This window comes from Grosmannia clavigera, assembly GCF_000143105.1.
Source record: "Grosmannia clavigera kw1407 unplaced genomic scaffold GCSC_113, whole genome shotgun sequence".
In the NCBI taxonomy this organism is placed as follows: domain Eukaryota; kingdom Fungi; phylum Ascomycota; class Sordariomycetes; order Ophiostomatales; family Ophiostomataceae; genus Leptographium; species Leptographium clavigerum.
In genome coordinates this window covers 2,089,840-2,108,996 of record NW_014040831.1, presented here as the reverse complement: position 1 = coordinate 2,108,996, position 19,157 = coordinate 2,089,840, and the positions used below count along the sequence as shown (strand labels likewise).

Genomic DNA, 19,157 nt, shown 5'->3' with positions numbered 1-19,157 from the left:
CGTTGAATTTCTCAAGCTAATTTTAAAGGACAAAACTCTCAAGATGATGACAAACCGGCGACTTGAGCGGAATTCACTAAAAAAGTCCCCCATGACTCTTGATGGGAGACGTGAGAGCTTATACTGTTGTTCTATCTCACATGAGGAGCACAAAGAGGGGGTTTCCAGGCTCAGGGCACGGAAGATCGATCTTTTCTGTAAGGCCGATACCAGTCTGCACGTTATTTTGTTGCGGTGTAGAGAAGCTCACCTAGAGGAAAATTGATCTACCCTTCATGCGTGATATCTTGATAGGAGTCTGTCATGCAACGTGAAATTAAACGTTTTATGGAACAGATATATTGTGCATTTCGATACGACAAAGACAATCCATACGTGGGCAACTTCTCTATGTTGCGGTTTGTACAACCGGCATTTTAATTACGAATATATCTGCTATCGAGCCTGTTTCGGCCACTTCTACACAAGCCAGCGACAACGCTTTGGGCGTTTCCAATACGTCACCGAGGCCATGTGCCAAAGTGCCGAGAGTATAGAGTACTCCGAGCTGTTCACTTTTAGCCGCGTAATAAGTGAAGTATTGTTGTTGGAAACATGGCTAGCAGTATGTTATTTTCTGTATTATTAGAGCCCTTTACTCGTAACAATGGAGATTTGATACTCTTATTTGCAACTCTTCTGAGAGCAGTGTTGCAATGTGTTCCACAATTTACAGTCTGAATGCAAACGTCTCGATCATTTAGCCTTGCTGCTGTTTTGATTGTTAGATCCGTGTAATCAAGTGGACATGGTCCTAAACCAACGTAACAATAGATCTAGATGCATGCTAGAAGACCTGTCTTAAAGCTCTCATTAAACGCTCCGAACGAACAGGCGTTGACAGGCGCCTCGTCACATACATTCTATGCAAGCAACCTTCCTGCCGGCTTTGAATGTTGTTGTTAACGTTATTATTGTGAGGAACTAGTGTCACAATGCCAACTCATGCACTGAACCTCGTCACCAAGCTGTTCCAGAGTTTGAATTACGTGGCCTTCATCATCCCTTCCTGGCCTCCTACTTCCTTCCTTGCCCGACCCCTATATAAACTCTGATCAAGGTTGACGCTGTTACGGCTTGCAAGTTTCTTCTCCTCCTCTTTTTCTTACAGCTTTCACCATCCCACCTCCCAATACTCTTTTGCACGTCCTTTTTGACTATAACTATTTCAAAAAGAAAGAAGATGGCGTCTCAACCACTGCAGTCTTTTTGTTTCGGAATAGAGCTCGAACTCTATCTAAGACCAAAGCTCACCCCCAGTATGAACAAGTGGCTCACTGCCGTCAAATGGAGCCCGAGGGACGGACGCTCAGATAATTATCATCGAGCTAAGACGCATGAAGTGTTGCACGAAATTCTGCTTAGTGAGAGTATCGATGCTGCTGTCCCTGAAGGAGACGAAGAGGAAAGAGGATTCCAAAAATGGCTCATCGAGGGAGATGGTTCGCTGCGTAGTGGTGAAGGCGACGGCTACTGTGTGTTCTCCATAAAACCGAGCTTGTGGACATTAACTGACGGGATGCTCAAAGTGGGAGTCGAATCGATATCGCCAATCCTCTTTCCCAAAAAGGATTGGCGATATGACCTTTGCCATCTCTACGAGATTATAAGTAGCAAATTTGAGATAAAGGTCGGCGCGTGCTGTGGCACACACGTGCACATATCTCCGGATACGACTCCTGGTCGCAGGTGGACCCTAGACGAGCTCAAGTCCATTGTGAAAACTATTGCTTATTTCAATGTCGGCGTGGTGGACATGCTGCCACCAGAGAGGAAACAGAACCGGTACGCGGTGCCGAACTTTTGTCACAGAGATTCCCCGCACAACGTTCGGGGGCTGCACGCAACGGCGTGCAGCACAGGGGACTACGGTCCTCTGTTCTCTCATATTGACCAGGTGGTGAGTCCGGGGGCCTTTGCCCATTATTTTCCGAACCGCTGGTGGGAATTCAACTTCAGCAACATCACCGACGACAGTAGTTCCTGCGGAACGATCGAGTTCCGAAGCGCGCCTGGATCGGAGAAAGTAGACACGGCTATTCATTGGGCCCTTTGGCTCATGTCGTTCGCTGCATCAGCGGTCCGTACGAACTGGTCAGCGAAGAGCCAAGCAGCTCGCGGACAAACTTCGGTTCCAGCCCTTCGACAATTTCTCATGCAAGGGCAAGCCCGGCTTCCTTCCCATTCTCGTGAAGGAGGCCTGAATATCACGAGACTAGTCAAGCAGAATGGAGTCGGTGCCACACTCACCAGAGAGGAAATTGCCGACATTGAGAAAATCAAGGCACTTAAGGAGGAGAAAAAAAGGAGTTTCGGGAATTGAGAGTTTCTCCCTGTTTTTCATCTATGGTTTTGAGCCAGTGTGTATGTTGTCCACTGCTCTTAAAACGATGCATTTGTGGGGGAGGGTGGCGACAATATCTCTAGCACACGAGTCTCTCAGACCTGGCGTTTAGATAAATCAATGAAGCACTTCGAGGCAGGCTACATACGTCTACTCTTACTCTATGCTCACAGCTGCCGCTCCTTGCAAACGAGAATACTTTTGCTACCAGTCTTGTCAGCGATTTCAGATAAAACTGCTTGCCCCGTTTCACTGACCAAATTTGACATCTCGGTGGCCTGGCATGCTTCGTACACAGTTGCTGAATGTGGACCATGCCACAACCCATCTGGGATTACCTGCCTCGATTCACAGCTTGTTGATGAGCGATTGTAGATAGATCAATGCCAACGTAATGTTGTTTGTGGATTCATCATGGCCGCTTCCTTATAAAAAGCTTTAGCTTGACCTGGTTCTTATTATTTGAAATGGCGCGGTCATGAGACAAGCATTGTATGGTAGCGACACAAGGTCTTTTGCAAGTAGCATTATGTTAGATAGGACTTATGTGCCAAAATATGATTGTTTTCACGGCAGGATATATGTCATACGCGATGGGGCTCCTATAAACGGTGATTCGTTATTACTAGGTATACTTCGAAGCGGAGCTATAGGATAGGTCTCCTGGCACGAATCGACCAGAACGGTTGCTAATCAGGACGGCAGCAAGGCTGGATGTTCAAATCGTTTGTATGAAGGCTACAGAATGTGAAACACAGTGCAGTACTGCTTTCGAAAGCGTGCAAATAAGCCATTTTCTAACTCTTTATCATGAGTACAGTGAGTCTTTAAAACAAAAAAAAACCAGTTTAGTGCTAGCCGTGTACCTAAGACCGAGACCTCATATACGCGGCAAGCGGAACTGCATCTTGGCATGGCTTGGCTCTACCATGCAGGATCCGCAGTTTATGGCTGTGCAGACACACCATGACGACGCACTTATCCCCAAGTGAACTGGGGGGGCATGACTTGCGTCTTTCCGCGCAGGAAGTACTAGCATTGATAGTGCAAATGCAACTGCAAGGGGAATAGCGCAGATACACTACATTAATTAAGGGCTCTGATTGGATCATCTGCCTCGGCGACAACAGACTTGGAGGCACGTGCATGTCCAAACAAATACGTATCTCAAGAACTTGGACCCCCCAAAATTGAGCTTCGTCGCAGAATTTCCAATACAAAACAAACGCCTTCCTGTCCCGGTCCACACTAGAAGTACATTAGCGACCATGGCTGCTTCACCTCGTCCGGGTCAAAAGACCGCCCTGATCACTGGGTAAACACGAAGAAAGCAGCCTCTGGGGCGAATGCATGTGATGCTAATCTGGGGGCAGATGCACACCTGGGGGTATTGGCCATGCGGTGGCCGAGGAGTTCCATGCAAAAGGTTAACCGCGTGATTCCAATATCGCAGTCTGTATTCCAGATGGTGCCGTATTTGTTGGAAGCTAACGTGTATCATTATCAGGCCTCTTTGTCATTGCCTCCGCCCGCAGACTGGAAGTGCTGGAAGGCTTGGCGGCCAAGGGCATTGCCACCGTGGAACTCGATGTGACGAACAAAGAGTCTATCGTTAGGTGTCGAGAAGAGGTGTCCAAGATCACCTCCGGCCGGCTGGATATCCTGGTCAACAACGCGTGTGTTGCCGGTCTCTTTCTCGATGATCTCATCCAAATGCTTGCTGACTGACTATATAGAGGCCGCACACACGTCGAAGCTGCCACAGACCTAGACATGGATGAGGTCCGGGCCACGTTTGAGACGAATGTGTTTAGCGTCATGGCCATGTGCCAGGCCTTTGTGCAGCTGCTGATCGAGGCGCGCGGCCTGATCATCAATATCGCGTCGATCGCATCCATTGCGCCGTATGCTTTCGCCTCGGCCTACTCGGCCTCCAAGGGCGCCGTCATCGCGTACTCACGCACGCTGCGGCTAGAACTGCGGCCCTTTGGCGTCCGCGTGACCGTCGGCATGATCGGCACGGTGCGCTCCAACATTGCCAGCAAGCCGCGCTCACTGCCAGCCGACAGCCTCTACCTGCCCATCGCCGACGTCTTCGAGCAGCGGCAGACCTTCAGCCAGACGAACAAGACCATGGAAACATCCGAGTTTGCGCGCCACCTGGTAGCTGCTGCCCTGCGGCCAGAAGCACCGCTGTTCCTGCGCAGCTGGTTCGGCCGGCCCGATTGGTTCTGGTGTGGTGGCATGGCCACTGTTGCATGGCTTGGCACCGTCCTGGGCGAATGGGTGGTCGATGCGTCGTGTTGGAGGCTGTTTCGCCTGTGGAAGCTCAAAGAGATTGTAGACCAGAAGCTGAAGAAAGCATAGGCAAGATCTGTCCGCCTGTGGAGAGGCAGGCACACTTGACTTTCATCCTTGTTCCTTATGTACATCTTGTCTAACGAAGCGCCAGTTGTTTTTGCCGTTCCTTTCAGTTGTCCGAGCTTGTCTGCGGAAACGACACGAGCTAGTATCTGTATATCTGTACTTTCATATTAATCAAGCGAGTCCCCGGGCATATGTACCGTTGATCTCAACTGCACAAGAAGGATGTGTATTGAGGCCCGGAATGGTCGTATTCGACAATTAACATGTAGGGGACAGACATTTTTCATCGGTGTCAAGATGAAGGATAGAAATTTGTCCTGCAATTTGAGACATCCCTATGTAGAGGTAAGGCAAGACCTGTCTTACACCCAAAACTCCCACAATAGCCATGCTCAAACAGACCCAATATAACGAAATAGACGATAGGCGCAATGACGAATAGATCGACACGGTAACCTTACAGCTCGCCCGGCATATCTTGCAGCTGCTGAGACGGCGTGATGGTCTTCTTGAAGGGACCGAAGAAGTCAGAGAAGACGGCGACGAGGTCCTTGTCGCGAATCTGCATGTGCTCACCAGGAACGGTGCGGAAGTGCAGGCGGCCCTGGTCGTCGAGGGCGCGCAGGCCGAGCCAATCCTCCGTGTAGAGCGGGCGGGCGCGCAGAGGCACGTTCTCGGTCCCGTTGATCTCGGCAAACCAAGCAGACTCCTTGGGGATGACGGTGGCATCCTCGGCGAACATGTACATGGCGAAGCTGGCCAGTTGGGCCATGTTGTCGCGATAGGTAGTGTTCTTGACATCGCGTTCGTTGTTGATGTCAGCGAGCAGGTTGGAGTGCTCGAGGTACTGGACGTAGCGCTCGGGGGTGGACGGGTCGCGGAAGTACTGCGCCGGCACCAGGCGGCTCTGCACGAAGCCAGACCAAGTGTTACCGCGCAGCAGAGCCATAGCACCTCGACAGACAAAGTCGGTGGCGCCGCAGTCGACAAACTCGGTGATGCCGTTGTGCTGCGAGCCAAAGGTCACGAGAGACCGCACCGGTGGCCGATTGCACCGCTCGACGTAAGCTCGCAGAAACTGGCCGCCCTGGCTGAAGCCGAGCGCATCAATAGCCGGTGCCGTCGACAGGATCGGATCTGCTGCAATGTCGTCGCAGACTTTGGCCACCTGCTCCGTCACGTTGCCGAGAAAGGTCGCCGACCGGTCGCCACTCGCGCTGGCGTCCAGCTGCACAAAGTAGACGAGCGTGCCCGGGTTGATCTCGTCAGCCAGCTCGCCCACCTTTCGGAGGCCTTCGGCCGCATAGTTGTCGCCAAGACCTGCAGGGAGATGGGAGCAGACGCGTCAGCGAGAGAGCCATCAAGGAACCAGACCAAAGATGTGTTACCATGCCAGATGACGAGCGGCAGAGGCGTGTCGTCGTCGTCATCGTCGTCATCGTTTCCGGATGTCCGTGTTACAGCCGAAGCCAGGGCCAGCGACCCAAAGGTCAAAAGAAGCTTGATTTGACGCAGCAAGGCCATATTTACAAATGTGCTGATGGAATTGAAGTTGGACAGGTGAACCGGAGCCTCTGGAAGCTGGTGGCGTTAGTGGTTGCTTTAGCGGGGGCTAGCGCTTTGGGGTGGCCCAAGCTCCCTGTTTCGGGCATGGAGAAGCTTATATCCGACTACGGAGCTATTGATTATTGTACTCCGTATATCCAGTAGTCTCCACAATCATGACATGAAGAGCAAATGCCAGACTCAATCGATCTCGGTAAGCTATATGCCCCATGACCCTGCACTTCGCCCGGAGCTCATAAACATGTCTTGAAATATGCGGTTAGTGTGGAGAGACCTCTGCAACAAAGTTCCCGAGGGCATTTGCCAATCTCCGTGCCTGTTTAAACTCGCATTATCGACACTAGCTATACTAATAATTTTTAATTCAGAATAGGAGTGCGGTTCACGTTGAAGACACCGAGAAGGAGCCTGCATTAACTCCCACTGCTCCGGGCTCGCACTACTACTGCCCAGAGAAGGATGGTCCCGATGTAAATTTGGCGAACAGAACAGAATAGATCATTGCACATAAGCTTTAGTGTGGACCCGTCCTTCGATATCTATGGCTTCGCCAGATGACTGGAGAAGTAGGCTGGCAGCCACAGACCGTTACAACAATGTCCAAAAAATGTGAAACAACCCAGACACCCCTCCGCCATCTCGTCGAGGCGTCCGAACCAGCGGGTGGAAACAGATTGCTAATGTCTTTGATGTGTGCACAGCGAGGCAGCAGGACAGCACACAACTTTGACTGCAAGTGCATTTATGCTCGAGAATGACGCATACATTTCATCCTCGTCCAAAGTGAGACATCTGAGTGTCATCTGCTCTCCCGATCTCTCTCGACTGACTCGTGCGAAGGAAGACTATGAAACCGCCTGCGAGCTTCTCTCGGAGCCGCCGGCAGCAGCAGGAAAGAACGTGCATGGCGCTATAATGGAGGCGAACCTGGGGGACACTATGAACCACGACGACGAAAATGATCTGCAGATCGGGTCTTACACGCAGTGCTGCTACATCTCGAGTGGCGTCACGGCCGATGTGTTTCGCAGCGGCACCCGGGCGCTCAAGGTGATCACCGAGACTAGAGACATGCAGCCGCACGACCATGTGCGGGAGGCCAAGATCCTTGGCCTCGTTTGCCGGCAGTGCATCCCGCTTCTCGAGACGTTCCACGACCAGGAGCAGCGCTTCGTGCTCGTCTTTCCCTACATGCCACTGAGCCTCGACGCTGTTCTCGCTCGGACGGACGAGCTGCTGTCTCTGCAACGGCTGTGCAGCTACTTTGTCGACATCTTCGGCGCCCTGGCCCACATTCATGGCCTGGGCATTATCCATCGCGACGTGAAGCCGTCGGCCTTTATGATGGCATCGCCAGACGGGCCCGTCCTGCTGTCAGACTTTGGCACCGCTTGGCATCCGGCGCTGTCCCAGGCAGTCGAGCCGGCCGATGGCAAGGTTCTCGACATTGGCACCGGCCCGTATCGGGCGCCTGAGGCGCTGTTTGGAAATCAGGCATATGGCCCGTCCGTCGACATGTGGGCGGCCGGTGCAATGTTGGCAGAGAGCGCTCGCCGTCCGCCATCTACCCTCTTCACGTCGCGACCGGCCCATGAGGACGGCAGCCAGCTGGGCCTCATTCTCAGCATCTTCAAGACCATCGGAACACCCACAGCCGAGACGTGGCCAGAGGCTGCTTCGTTTAAGACACCCCCTTTTGAAATGTACCGCGTATTTGAGCCGCCGTCGTGGGAGGACATTTTGCCCGAGGTGAACCCGCATATTCGTGCGCTTGTAGCAAGGCTCATCAAGTACGACAGCACGAGAGCGACGGCTGAACAGGTGCGTCGGTCCCCCAAAGCAGAGTGAACGGGATTTTGCGTGATGACAGTACTGACAGACACACAGGCCCTCGTTGATATTCTAAAACTGGCTACTTGATTTGTTTGCGGAGGTCCGTTGGATATTTCGAGTGCATGCAGAGAATATAAGAATTTAGACGAACGTGTCGATGGTTGTCACATCTGAACGAACGGCATATGTTAGCACTATGTGTATAGTTGCTTCAAAAACTTATGCTGATGTCACTTTACCACTGTGCGAGCTCTTACCATATTCAATCAGCAATACTGTCGGCGCTTTACAGAGCATCTCAGGAACAGAAACAGCAGCCACCGGCTGCGGCCAATCTGGCTGAACCTGCAAAACAAGAAGCGGTAGTCTTGAGACTGTAGGTTTGACTCACCCTCTTTTCATCCAAAGATGGCCAAAACGGCAAACATAAATTGCTATCACAAGACTGTCTGTCCGCATTACAGTAGTGTGGTGGACTTGCCATTGTTTTCCAAAAGCGCAGGTGGTCTTTTGAGTTCAATTATATTGCCGACGACGACAAGTGTCAAGCTTGTGTCGCCTATTTATATGCAAACAGCAACGAGATCAAGTTCGCAAAGTAAACTGTACTATGGAAAAGAGCATTTTCACCAAGGGCAGCTCTTCGTATAGAACCTACGTACAGAGTACACCTTTCATTCTTGTCTGCAAGTAAAGCTCGCCAGAGCTTCGAGCAATCCTAAAAGCATTTTTTTAGTGCGAGCATATTAGACATGTTCCCATAGGAGAAAACAACGCATACGCGTTGTCTAGATCCCAAGCTGAGAGTTCCCGGGCAATTTTCTATACAGTTGGTGGCGTATTAATTTCCTTTTGGAACGGCATGCTTTTTTTAAAAAAAAAAATACTGTGAGTAAGGAAGCAGCTTTGGCCCTGCTTATAATGTGAACTTCAAAGGGGTGTTGCTTGAGGTTCCAAGAAGCCTTTTGACCCATAGAAAGTCGTTTTTCTATAGTCCCTTCTCCTACTACACTAGACCCCTGCCATTGTATATACACATCCTCCACCCTTGGTTTAATATGTAGACTTAGAAGTTGTGAACTTGAGGCTTGGTAAAGCCTAGCTGCGTAAAGGCGCCGTTGCGACCACCAAATGTCTTTTCCATAGCGGGCGGGCCACTGATAAAAACCTTGCTCACGCCTGTAGCCGTGCCACTAGGCTTCTCGCTCGCAGCGTCCGGCACGATTCCGACGCTCTTTAGCAGCTCGCCCGTTACGTAGCCTTTGGGGTACTGTGAGTCGGCGGAGGGGTGGCTAGCGACAATGTGCGTGGTAAGACGGTCCGGATAGGCGCGCTGCAGGGCGGCCAGCTCAGTGGCCAGCATGACATCCCTGTCCGCATTCACGCCCCAAACGAGCGTGACGCGCGTGCGGTCTTCGGGGTTGAGCAGGATGCCGCGCACGAGCTGGTAGCAGGGAGTGATGCCCTGGCCACCGGCAACGACGCCGACGTGGGAATGCTCATTGGGCTTGTAGGAATAGGCGGGGATGCGGAAGAAAGTGACGCTGTCGCCGGCCTGGAGCCCGTGCAGATGTGTCGACTGCTTACCGCCGGGATACTGCTTGACGAGCAGATCGACATGGCCAAGCTGTTCTAAAAGGGGTGAAGGATGTTAGAACTATTAGGTAGACATTGGGTAGACAAAAGAAGGGGGGAGGTCGACTCGCCAATATCCACAGGCGTATAAGGCCGCAAGACGGGCAGCCAACGCCCAGCCGGGAAGGTTATGGCGAGCAGGGATGAGGTCAGAGCTAGTCCGTTGGGCTTTTTGGGGTCGCCGAGGTCGAAGCGCAAGCGCTTGACATTGTGGTTGATGTCCTGGCTGCTGGCCAGCTTGAGGGTGTGGAAGCCAAAGCGCGAGAAGGTGGGCGTTCCGCCGGGCGCCTCGGCCTGAGCGGAGTGGCTGCCGCGGCCATGCAGCGCATAGTAGGCGCCAGCAGCGACGACGACGGAGGCCAGAAGCAGAGACGTGTTCATGGTCGGGCTGGCAGCGGTGGCGATGCGTGGGCGAGGCCGGGACGAACGGCCGGAAAGGAAGCGTGCAAACGGCTGCTGGTGCTGTGGCTGGGAGAGAAGCGGTCGCAGGTCGGAGCGACTGGCAGCGAAGAAGGGTGACGGCATCGTGAAGGAGGGACGAGAAGAGAGAGAGTGAGAGAGGGGCTGGGGAAAGTTGCTTTATGAAAACTCTTTGGCAGGAGGCCGAATAGAGATCTCAATGCAGACAGGACGCAATGCTAGCTGAGATACATTCACCGGACAGCAATGCAAGTGACGAAGACCGTCGTCAAGATCGTGCGTCTTGATTTGCTGGTCTCGACAGAGAGAGCTGCATGTGCCGGAAGGTCGATTGGGGAAGTCCCCGGCACCGTGACAGCTTATATAGCCGGAATGCTAGTCTCGGGTGCGTCATCGCTGATCGCTGGCCTGAACAGGCCAGAACGGCCAGAACGGTCGTTTGCGCAGAGTCCGGCATCTGCAGTATAGTGTAAGGCATACTGCTAGGATTGGATCGGTCTCGGCGAAGCCGCCGCTCTCGGGCCCGATCTGTAGGATTCCCTAGTGCTGAACACTCCAGTGGGGCAGGCGATCAGGCCACGCCTTCCCAAGCTCCGGCTGGGGAAGAGAGTGATTGGCCATTTCTACAGGAACGTCTGGATAGTGACGGCCCCGAAGCTCCCGACACCAACATGGCCGAGCAAGCATGCACCTCTCAACTCTTCTCGATACGGAGTACATACACATGATGCTGACTCCTCACAAAGGACGAGACACGTGACCGCACTTCTCGCCAAAACGCCTAACCGTCAGCCGTTTAGCACAAGGCGGCCTCGTTTAGCCTTAAGGTACCATTTGGCTGGTGATAAACCGGAATTTAGTCTGCTGCCTGTCATGATAGCACGATTCAGAAGCGGATTGTCTGTTGATTTGTACACGGCGGCCCTGGTCTGAACTGCTTCGTGCATCCCCAAGACACACGGTCGAGGCTGCCGCCATGGCCGAACTGCCATCACCCTACGAGTGCTCGCACAATGCTGGCGCTATGTCTGCAGTGACTGTGTCTCCGCCTGTCGCCGTGCTGTCATCAACACGCAATCGCCACCCGTCGCCACCGCCCAGCTACGAGACGGCCGTCCGGAAAGACCGGGCCGCGTTGTCTGCCGGCGAGACCCGGCCACGGCACCTGGACGGCCAGCAGAGCCAGCAGAGCCAAGGCCGGAAGCACCAGAAAGAGAGAGACCGGCAGATCCTGGAGCGCGTCTTGCACAAGAACGGTGGCGGTGGTGGCTGCCGGGGCATCACGCGCGACCGTCTGGGCGTAGCCCTGCACGACATGGCCCTGGCCGGCAACGAGGCAGCCGTGCAGGCGTTGCTGCGTGCTTACGCCCCCATCGTCTTCACCGACAGCGGCTTCGTCGCCAAGAGGTCCGACGGCTGCACCCTGCACGCGGCCCTTTGAGGTGCCGCTCCGCATCTGGCCGTCCTCATTGCCGACGAGTTCTGGACACGGACCTAGGAGATGGCGATCGCAAATGGGACGTCCTCCACCGACCTCGACCTCGACCCCCGGACTGAGGACGATGCCAGGACCCGCGCCCTGCTCGACGCCCGTGATGCCAACGGCTGCACACCCCTGCACATGGCCGCCCAGGCTGGCATTTCCGACGCCGTGCGCGCCCTGCTGGCCCGTGGCGTCGCTCTCGACTTGCCCGACAACCTCGGCCGCACTCCCCTCCATATAGCCGCCCGCTACGGACGCGTCGATGCTGCTGCCGTCCTGCTCGCCAACGGGGCTGACGGCCAACACCTGCTGCAGCCCACGCTGTGGAACCGCGCCGCTGCCAAGGACAAGGCCGCCAGTAGCATCGACACAACCAGACGAGTCGTCCCACGACGACCACTTCCTTCAAGCCATTCCAGCCGTTCAACCCGGTGCCTGAGTGGGACGGTATCGCCGGCTGGGATATACCCGGTGCTGTCGCCAGGCCCTCTCACTCCTCTGAGAGCACCTCGGCCTCGGTCCCGGCCCTAGCCTCCACTTCCGCTCTGAGAGCACTGCCGCCGTCGCTGCTGCTACCCTCCACGAGACGCCACGAAGCGCCGCGCAAACACCTTGCCTCAACGCTGCACAGCCCACAGTACAGCTCCTGGCGCAAAGGCTGCGATACCTTACTTGCTGAACACCGTGCTCAACGCGAACGAAACCGCCTCGCCGATGTGCCCAAGGACATGCAGATATGATGCTCGACAGAATGCCAAAAGCAGAATCGCCAAAGGCTGTCTTCAGTCGCGTATCGCCTGGATATCCCACTTTCCCCTTCCAGATGTACATTTACGTTACGCATGAACAAGACCTGATATTTTTAGAATCTAGGAAATCTCTCGCTGCACTATACACCATATGTTCCGTTATATCTTGCAAAGTTCGGGCTGTTTGCTAGCTGTATGTCCTTAGACAAAGGTATCGGGCAACCACATGTAATCCCATACATGGCCATCCATTGATTCTGTCAGTTTGCCAATTGAACTGTATCTACCTCTTTTATTTGAGACTTTGCAGGACCATATTACGGTGTATAATACCTCTAGTAAAATATCTTACGTACTGTCATGGATAAAAGGTGGACCTCCAGTCCTTCATACTCCATACTCGAACGCCGGCTCTAAAAAATCACCTTACATTGTAGTCGTAAGCGTACACGTACATACGACGTACATAGTAGGGCAGTACCAGAGATGGATGCAAAGCCCCCACCGGTTCGTCCTGTCCCAAGATAGCCAATATACTTTGCAACTTGCACAACCCAGATCTTGAACTAGGCCCATCGTGAAATCAGGTGCTCCGAGACTGTAGCAGCTACGCCCCCGTTTTGCACCCCATCGCCTACCATGCTAGCGGCCAATGCTGGCTGGCTGCCATACTTGACAAAATGTTGATCGATGCGCCAAAAAGAATATATTCAAGCGTTACTTGAAGCCAAGACTGCCCACACACGGGATCGAACCGTGGACCTCAGCATTACGAGTGCTGCGCTCTACCACTGAGCTATACGGGCTAAGGACCGTAGTCACGTATCTTGCTCCGATCCAGGCAGGGATCGAACCTGCAATCTCTTGGTTCGTAGCCAAGCGCCTTGCCATTTGGCCACTGGACCTTGTTCAATTGACAGCAGGTGACGCATATGATAAGAAACAGTCTGTGAGCGTTTCTTGGCTGCGATGCTGAATTTGTCACGCCACCCTAACTGGCTTCTCCTCCCTTGACCAGACGACAAATGCCACGAATGGGGTGTCTTGGTCCTATCTATGGCAGGCTCCAGCGAGCAGTCTCTCGCAATGAAAGTCAATGCCGACCACCGCTAATGCCATATAGCTTGTCCGGCGGTGTGGCCGATGAACCGGCCTGCTTGAAATACACAACACTACGTTCATAGCTTGGGACCGATTGTCCCGACCACAGAAGCATTTTAATGAATACCAATTTACATTCAGCAGTTTATTTAAAAAAGCATTTCCGTACATTCATTCAATCGCTAGAATTCTAGGGTCCCCGGCTTGATAATGCCCAACAATAGAGCGCCATAAAATTGTTCCCTGTATGCTTTTGCTTTCCTGTCCCCGTTTTGTGGGATGGTGCCCGCATTTGGCACACAGCTTTCTTCCCTTGTCCGACGCTCTTCTTGGCTAGCCGACGGCAAGTGAAGGCTCGTATGAAAGATTAAAAAAAAAAAAAAAAAAAAAAAAAAAAAACAGGACAGCATAGGTGTGGTATATGTATAACGCCGCCCGTTGTCTGCAGATCCTGTCTGTCTGACACGGTTGAACCCCCAAAAATTGCAGTCTAAAAAAACAGTGGGATCAGGAGGGGGTTGAAGAGAATCGAAAGTCGAAGACCGATCAGGTTGGGCGACTCAGTCATCCTGGGAATCGGCCTGAACCCGGGCGACGATCTCTACGACGCGAGGGAACAGTTTATCGCTGTCGGTCAGGCCACAGACCTTGCGGACAACGTCCTCGGGCTGTTCGCTGGCCATGATCTTGCCCAGCTCAAACGATTCTTCATCGCCCTCGACATTCTGGAAACGGAAAGCCATCTCGGCCGCCTCCAGCAGCGACGAGCATTTGTGGCCGTTCTCTGCCAGCTGGGCAGCCGGGCCGATGAAACGTTCTTTGCGCGAAAGCTTGCGCATGGGCGCGCGGCCAACACGCTCAACGACGTCTTCCAGATGCGGGTTGCTAATGCGAGCCACGATCTTGCGGACATAAGCGTCCTGTGCTTCGGCATCGATAGCGTGCTTGGTGGTGATTAGGTAGGCCGTCTCCTGCAGCGCACGGCGCACGTGGTGCTGAATGTGGCGGTCCTGCAGGGCATCGTAGACGGTCCGCTTCTTGAGGTTGTAGCCGTGGTAGGCCGCGGTCGCGTGGCCGGTGTTGACCGTGTAGAGCTTACGCTCGATGTATGGCTCCAGGTTGTCGACCCACTGCACGCCGTTGATGGGGGGCGCCGTCACATCCGCAAAAGGTGTGCGGTCGACCACCCACTCGTAGAACTTCTCCAGTGTGACGTCCAAGCCGGCATTGGGGTCCTGGGCTGGCACAATCCGGTCAATGGCCGAGTTTGCGTACCGGGCGCGCGTGTTGTGATCGGCCAGCCGGTCTTCTGGGGTGCATTCGCAGATAAAGTCGGCCAGAGTGTCGGTGGCACCGATGGCGTTCTCACAGGCAATCACAGCCAGGGGTTGCAGGTCTGCAGACCGCTGGTCGATACCCTTGGCAATCACCGGGGCGATAAAGCGCAGGATGTTGGGACCCACAGAGCAAGTGACGACGTCGGCCGTCGAAATTTCCTGTATCAAGTCGTTCTCGTGGCTTCTGGAGTTGATGGCACGATAGTTTGTGATTGTGTTCTCTGACGTGCCATCGACACCAACCTCAATGACCCTGTACGACTTGCTGGTGTTCAGCTGGTCGACGATATTGTCAGACACATCGGCGAAGATAACCTCGTAGCCAGAATTGTGGAGAAAGCAAGCCACAAAGCCACGGCCGATGTTGCCGGCACCAAAATGCACCGCCTTCTTCAAGCCTGTTGAGCTATTTGAGGCCATCGTGACGATTGGCTGAGATGTGAGTCGAAAAGAGTGGTCTGGAGAAAAATAGTTGTTGGTAAGAGAGAACGGAGTGAGTGTAGGATGTATCTTAGGTTATACGGTAGGCTGTTGGGACAAGTGCAAAGATGTGATTGTGTGTAAGTAGAGTACGATTGTGAAGATTCTGTAAAGAAGTTGTTTATGATCGTGAGCGAAGTGAGAGATGGAGCGGATAGAGACCGCCCTTATATACTCACAAGGAAGAAACAAGGGAAAAGAGACGAAAAGTGGGCTTGCTGGCCCAGGATATGAAGGAGGGAAACTACAGTCCAGGGCCAGGTACGAGTTTCGTGCTGAGAGGCATCGTCATACAAAGACGCCGTCTCAAAGTAGCCTTATCCAGGCGAGTAAGTTGCACTGCTAGTGCAGGCTGACGGCCAACTGTGTGGGGCCATTTTAAATAAGTGTTGTATACAGTGCGAAAGCAGATCCCAACTAGAGCCCCTTAGCAATGTCGCCACGCCTTGGCAGTTAGTGGACAACTCACTGCACACTGTGGCGCTAATGGCCTAAAAAGCCCGGTCTTCGTCTCACTATCCCCTAGCGGCTGTAACATACGAGCGCAGAACCGCGGTGCGGCGCCATGTGCTGAGGCGGTGCAGAGGACGCAAAATGAACTCGCACTGGCGTTTTCCCAAAATGCGCTCTTGTCGCCTCTTGCCTGAGTGGGTCCACGCCTTCCGGAAGGGTCCACCCCTCCTAAAGAGGGGAACATCACTCTGCGGTCTGCTGTCGGAACAGCGCTGATTGGTTCCGCCCTGTCCGCTGGCTTTGCTCCCTATCTCTACTGGCTAGTTGCGTCATAGTGCTGTAAACCTGAAGATATGGAACAAGCGGTGGGGCTGATACTGTGAGTGGGCTGCATTCCCACTGGTCCGGCAGAGACCTTTCTTTCAGGTTCCGGTTTTTTCATGTCCATGGTCCTTCCTACTCCTTTCGGCACCTCTACACGGTAAGAGCGCCAAACCCCACGATGGGCTCCTTTACGGCCCTTTACCCCCTGCGCCTTCCTTCGGTTTGACCAATCTGTGTGTAGCCAACAAAAACTGTGTGACGCTGGCATTGCGGTGAAGCAACGATACGCGGGCGACAGGTCGTTCGCTGCTGCCGTACGGAGTACTTCCTCGCACATACATACGCCGTACTCCGTACTGCAACATGCAGGGCATGCCCCAACAAAATTTGTGATTGGTAGGGGTCAATCAGGGCGAAGCTACCAGGTACGGAGTAAGATACAATTGCTATCTTCACAAAAGCAAATTAGAGACCGTATTCCGCACGAATAGTATACCCTGCCCATACAGGCCTCCTCCGGCAGGATGACGACAGAAACCGCCTGTGGGCCAGCGAATTGCTGCCTAAATGGCTGTCTCCTGCCAGCGCAGAGGTCCGCTGAAATGCCCGCTGCAATGCACAGCGCTGCTACATATGATGCATATCTTACATCGTACAATACTACTTTATCTGTCGTATCTGCTGCCAGAGGTCAATGTCCGAAAATAGGGCTCACGATGACTGTGCATGCCACATGCACTGCCCGCTGAGATATTATCGAAAGTTGCACCGTCGCCGCCTCCTATTTACCTGTTTGCACCCCCGATATGACTCTTCATTCTTGCTTGATTTCGCCTGTGTGGGCTGCCTACAATATTAAACCGCAATACAAAATTTGGCTGGGCTGTTTTCTGGCCTGCTTCTGGCAGGATCACGACAAACCGTAAAGCCCTCAGGCTGCGTGCTCCCAAACCGCACCGTGGACCAGGATGCAGCAGCTGGAGAGGGAAACCCGGCAGAGCCTGAGCCATAAACCCAAACGTCTGCTGATTTGGACGAGGGACGATGGACAACAGGCAGAATCACGTGTCTGTCAGGAGTAACCAATCTTAACTACCCTGTCTTCCAGGGATACGAGCAAGACTTGCGCATGCTGTGCATCGCAGCTTCACGTCAGATTTGTGATTGATGGGTCAGACATCCTCACATGTTCAGCACGAGCTGAGAGGTGCTCCCATGCAACTCATCCCGTTTTCTCGATGCCACTACTACACTCGTCCTGCAGGCAGTCGTGGGGGTACGGACACTGTGCTCAAACCGAAGACCCGGCACGGCCAACGAGAATCCGAGAAGTGTTGATGCATGGGATAGGCCTTCCAACCTGTACGTCGTACTCCGTACTCCGTACTAGCCATCTCCACCACTGCCCCCGCTCAAGGCTACGACTGCATAAACTGATGAATGTTGTGTACAAAATGTACTGTGCATGTAAAATACGTAAAACACTTGCCGTTTTATTCCCTACGGCTTATCGCTACTAGGGGACTTGTTGACTAGTAGTGGGGCCGGCCTCACCCGAGCGTATGAGTATGACACTCGGCTACAGCATTGTTTCCACAAGCTCACGAGCAAAGAATACCAAGGAACTGGAAGGGGTCGAGACAAGTTCGCAGCAACTTGGGCGAAATGTAAGTCCCACTTCCTGCCGTCTTAGTCTCAAAAAGCCCATCATTGTGAGTATTTCATGGCGCAGAGGCTCAACACGCTTGTCTCTTTTTTCTCTCCTGCGCATTGCATGCATTTCGTCACATACTAGCTTTAGTCGCCAGCACATTAGATGCTCTTAGACCCTTACTTTGAGCTGTACCGGCAAGGCAAGAGTACGGAGTAGATAGCAGTACGTCGTAGTGCACTCCGTACTACTGCACTGCACGAGTAGATGCCCCTCTCCTGCGTCATCTGTGGGGAAAGCCGGGGTTGTCGGGCGGGCATGAGACCAACTCTATCCGAGGTAGTCGTGCATCGTATGGGGCAGCTTCTCAGTTTGGAGGTCTACAATAGGACGCGGGCAGACGGTGGTACATATCAGACCTGTCAGCGTACGCACTTGTAAACGAGGAGGCTAAGAAGCGTAGTCTACGCTAAACTATCATGTCGTTCTCATTTTTACCACAAGGACGACAAGGATCGGCGCCTTTGCCCAGCTACATAGTACAGCCATGACTTTGAAACCAGCAGAAGCCTCACGATGAGCCAGTTGGCCTGTTGGGAAATGCGTCATGTGTGCTTCTCTGAATTGAAATTCTCGTCCCTACAACATGGCTTGACTCTCCTTTTCTTATTGCTGTTTCGGTATCTCGGCGAGAAAGGAAAAAGAACATCCGAGGTCGATGCCGGACTAAAACTAGTCTTAGCACATCTATGCTCGCTGATTCATTGTTTTTACTAAGTACGTGTCCAAAAGCGCCGCTATCGTACGTCGTAGTCCGTGTTGCCGGCTTGATTCGTTAAGATGACAACAGACTTGGCGCTAATTCTTGTGATGTGCAGCAAGCCGGTCCTATTTAGCTTCGCTGTACTCCGTGAGTCGCATTTCTCCAAAGCAAACCCCAGGAATGCATTGCTTGCCACAAACATGCCCACGGTGTCAAAATAATACGAGAACAGCCGGCGGCGTAAAAGATGGGCTCTAGAAAAGAGGGACAATAGACGCTGTGTGGAAAAAAGGTGGAGACAACAATTCACCGTGGCTGATATCGAAGTGTACAATACCACCATAACGTACGGAGTACGGAGTACTAGCGAGCTTCGCGGTCCAATGCCATATTTGAGAAAGACAGACACAGCAGGCATCCTAAGTGCGCACATATATGGCCTTAGTCGGCTGGCTCTCCATAAAGTTGGCTTGTCACGTTTCCAATCCCGAGTCTTTCTCTGGCCTTGTGCCTGAGCTTGCTACGCTGTATTCCGTAAGACCTCAGTCATACCTTCAGCCTCATCAGCCTCGCCAGCCTCGCAATCTGGACAGCAATAACGACAGCAAGCGT

At 53.1% G+C, this 19,157-nt stretch overlaps 7 protein-coding genes across 7 annotated transcripts; 4 read left to right on the top strand and 3 right to left on the bottom strand.

Moving 5' to 3' along the window:
* Positions 1–1,300: 1,300 nt before the first annotated feature.
* CMQ_4197 (uncharacterized protein) lies at positions 1,301–2,243 on the top strand (the record flags this gene model as incomplete). The annotated part of the gene is made up of 2 exons (XM_014320135.1): positions 1,301–2,119; positions 2,178–2,243. The coding sequence occupies 2 exons, from the start codon at positions 1,301–1,303 to the stop codon at positions 2,241–2,243; spliced, it is 885 nt and encodes a 294-aa protein (XP_014175610.1).
* A 1,408-nt stretch (positions 2,244–3,651) lies between these two features.
* On the top strand, positions 3,652–4,750 carry CMQ_3335 (short chain dehydrogenase reductase; the record flags this gene model as incomplete). Its single annotated transcript, XM_014319273.1, has 3 exons — positions 3,652–3,673; positions 3,891–4,059; positions 4,120–4,750. The coding sequence occupies 3 exons, from the start codon at positions 3,652–3,654 to the stop codon at positions 4,748–4,750; spliced, it is 822 nt and encodes a 273-aa protein (XP_014174748.1).
* Positions 4,751–5,207: 457 nt separating this feature from the next.
* Positions 5,208–6,274, bottom strand: CMQ_3283 (palmitoyl-protein thioesterase precursor; the record flags this gene model as incomplete). Its single annotated transcript, XM_014319221.1, has 2 exons — positions 5,208–6,070; positions 6,139–6,274. The coding sequence occupies 2 exons, from the start codon at positions 6,272–6,274 to the stop codon at positions 5,208–5,210; spliced, it is 999 nt and encodes a 332-aa protein (XP_014174696.1).
* A 202-nt stretch (positions 6,275–6,476) lies between these two features.
* CMQ_3444 (cell division protein kinase) lies at positions 6,477–8,236 on the top strand (the record flags this gene model as incomplete). The annotated part of the gene is made up of 4 exons (XM_014319382.1): positions 6,477–6,509; positions 6,685–6,786; positions 7,157–8,137; positions 8,204–8,236. 4 exons carry the CDS (start codon positions 6,477–6,479, stop codon positions 8,234–8,236), a joined length of 1,149 nt encoding a protein of 382 aa, XP_014174857.1.
* A 979-nt stretch (positions 8,237–9,215) lies between these two features.
* Positions 9,216–10,309, bottom strand: CMQ_3713 (NADH-cytochrome b5 reductase; the record flags this gene model as incomplete). Its single annotated transcript, XM_014319651.1, has 2 exons — positions 9,216–9,776; positions 9,866–10,309. The coding sequence occupies 2 exons, from the start codon at positions 10,307–10,309 to the stop codon at positions 9,216–9,218; spliced, it is 1,005 nt and encodes a 334-aa protein (XP_014175126.1).
* Positions 10,310–11,180: 871 nt separating this feature from the next.
* On the top strand, positions 11,181–11,645 carry CMQ_3450 (uncharacterized protein; the record flags this gene model as incomplete). The annotated part of the gene is made up of 1 exon (XM_014319388.1): positions 11,181–11,645. One exon carries the CDS (start codon positions 11,181–11,183, stop codon positions 11,643–11,645), a length of 465 nt encoding a protein of 154 aa, XP_014174863.1.
* Positions 11,646–14,097: 2,452 nt separating this feature from the next.
* On the bottom strand, positions 14,098–15,294 carry CMQ_3392 (mannitol-1-phosphate dehydrogenase; the record flags this gene model as incomplete). The annotated part of the gene is made up of 1 exon (XM_014319330.1): positions 14,098–15,294. The coding sequence occupies one exon, from the start codon at positions 15,292–15,294 to the stop codon at positions 14,098–14,100; it is 1,197 nt and encodes a 398-aa protein (XP_014174805.1).
* Positions 15,295–19,157: the final 3,863 nt, after the last annotated feature.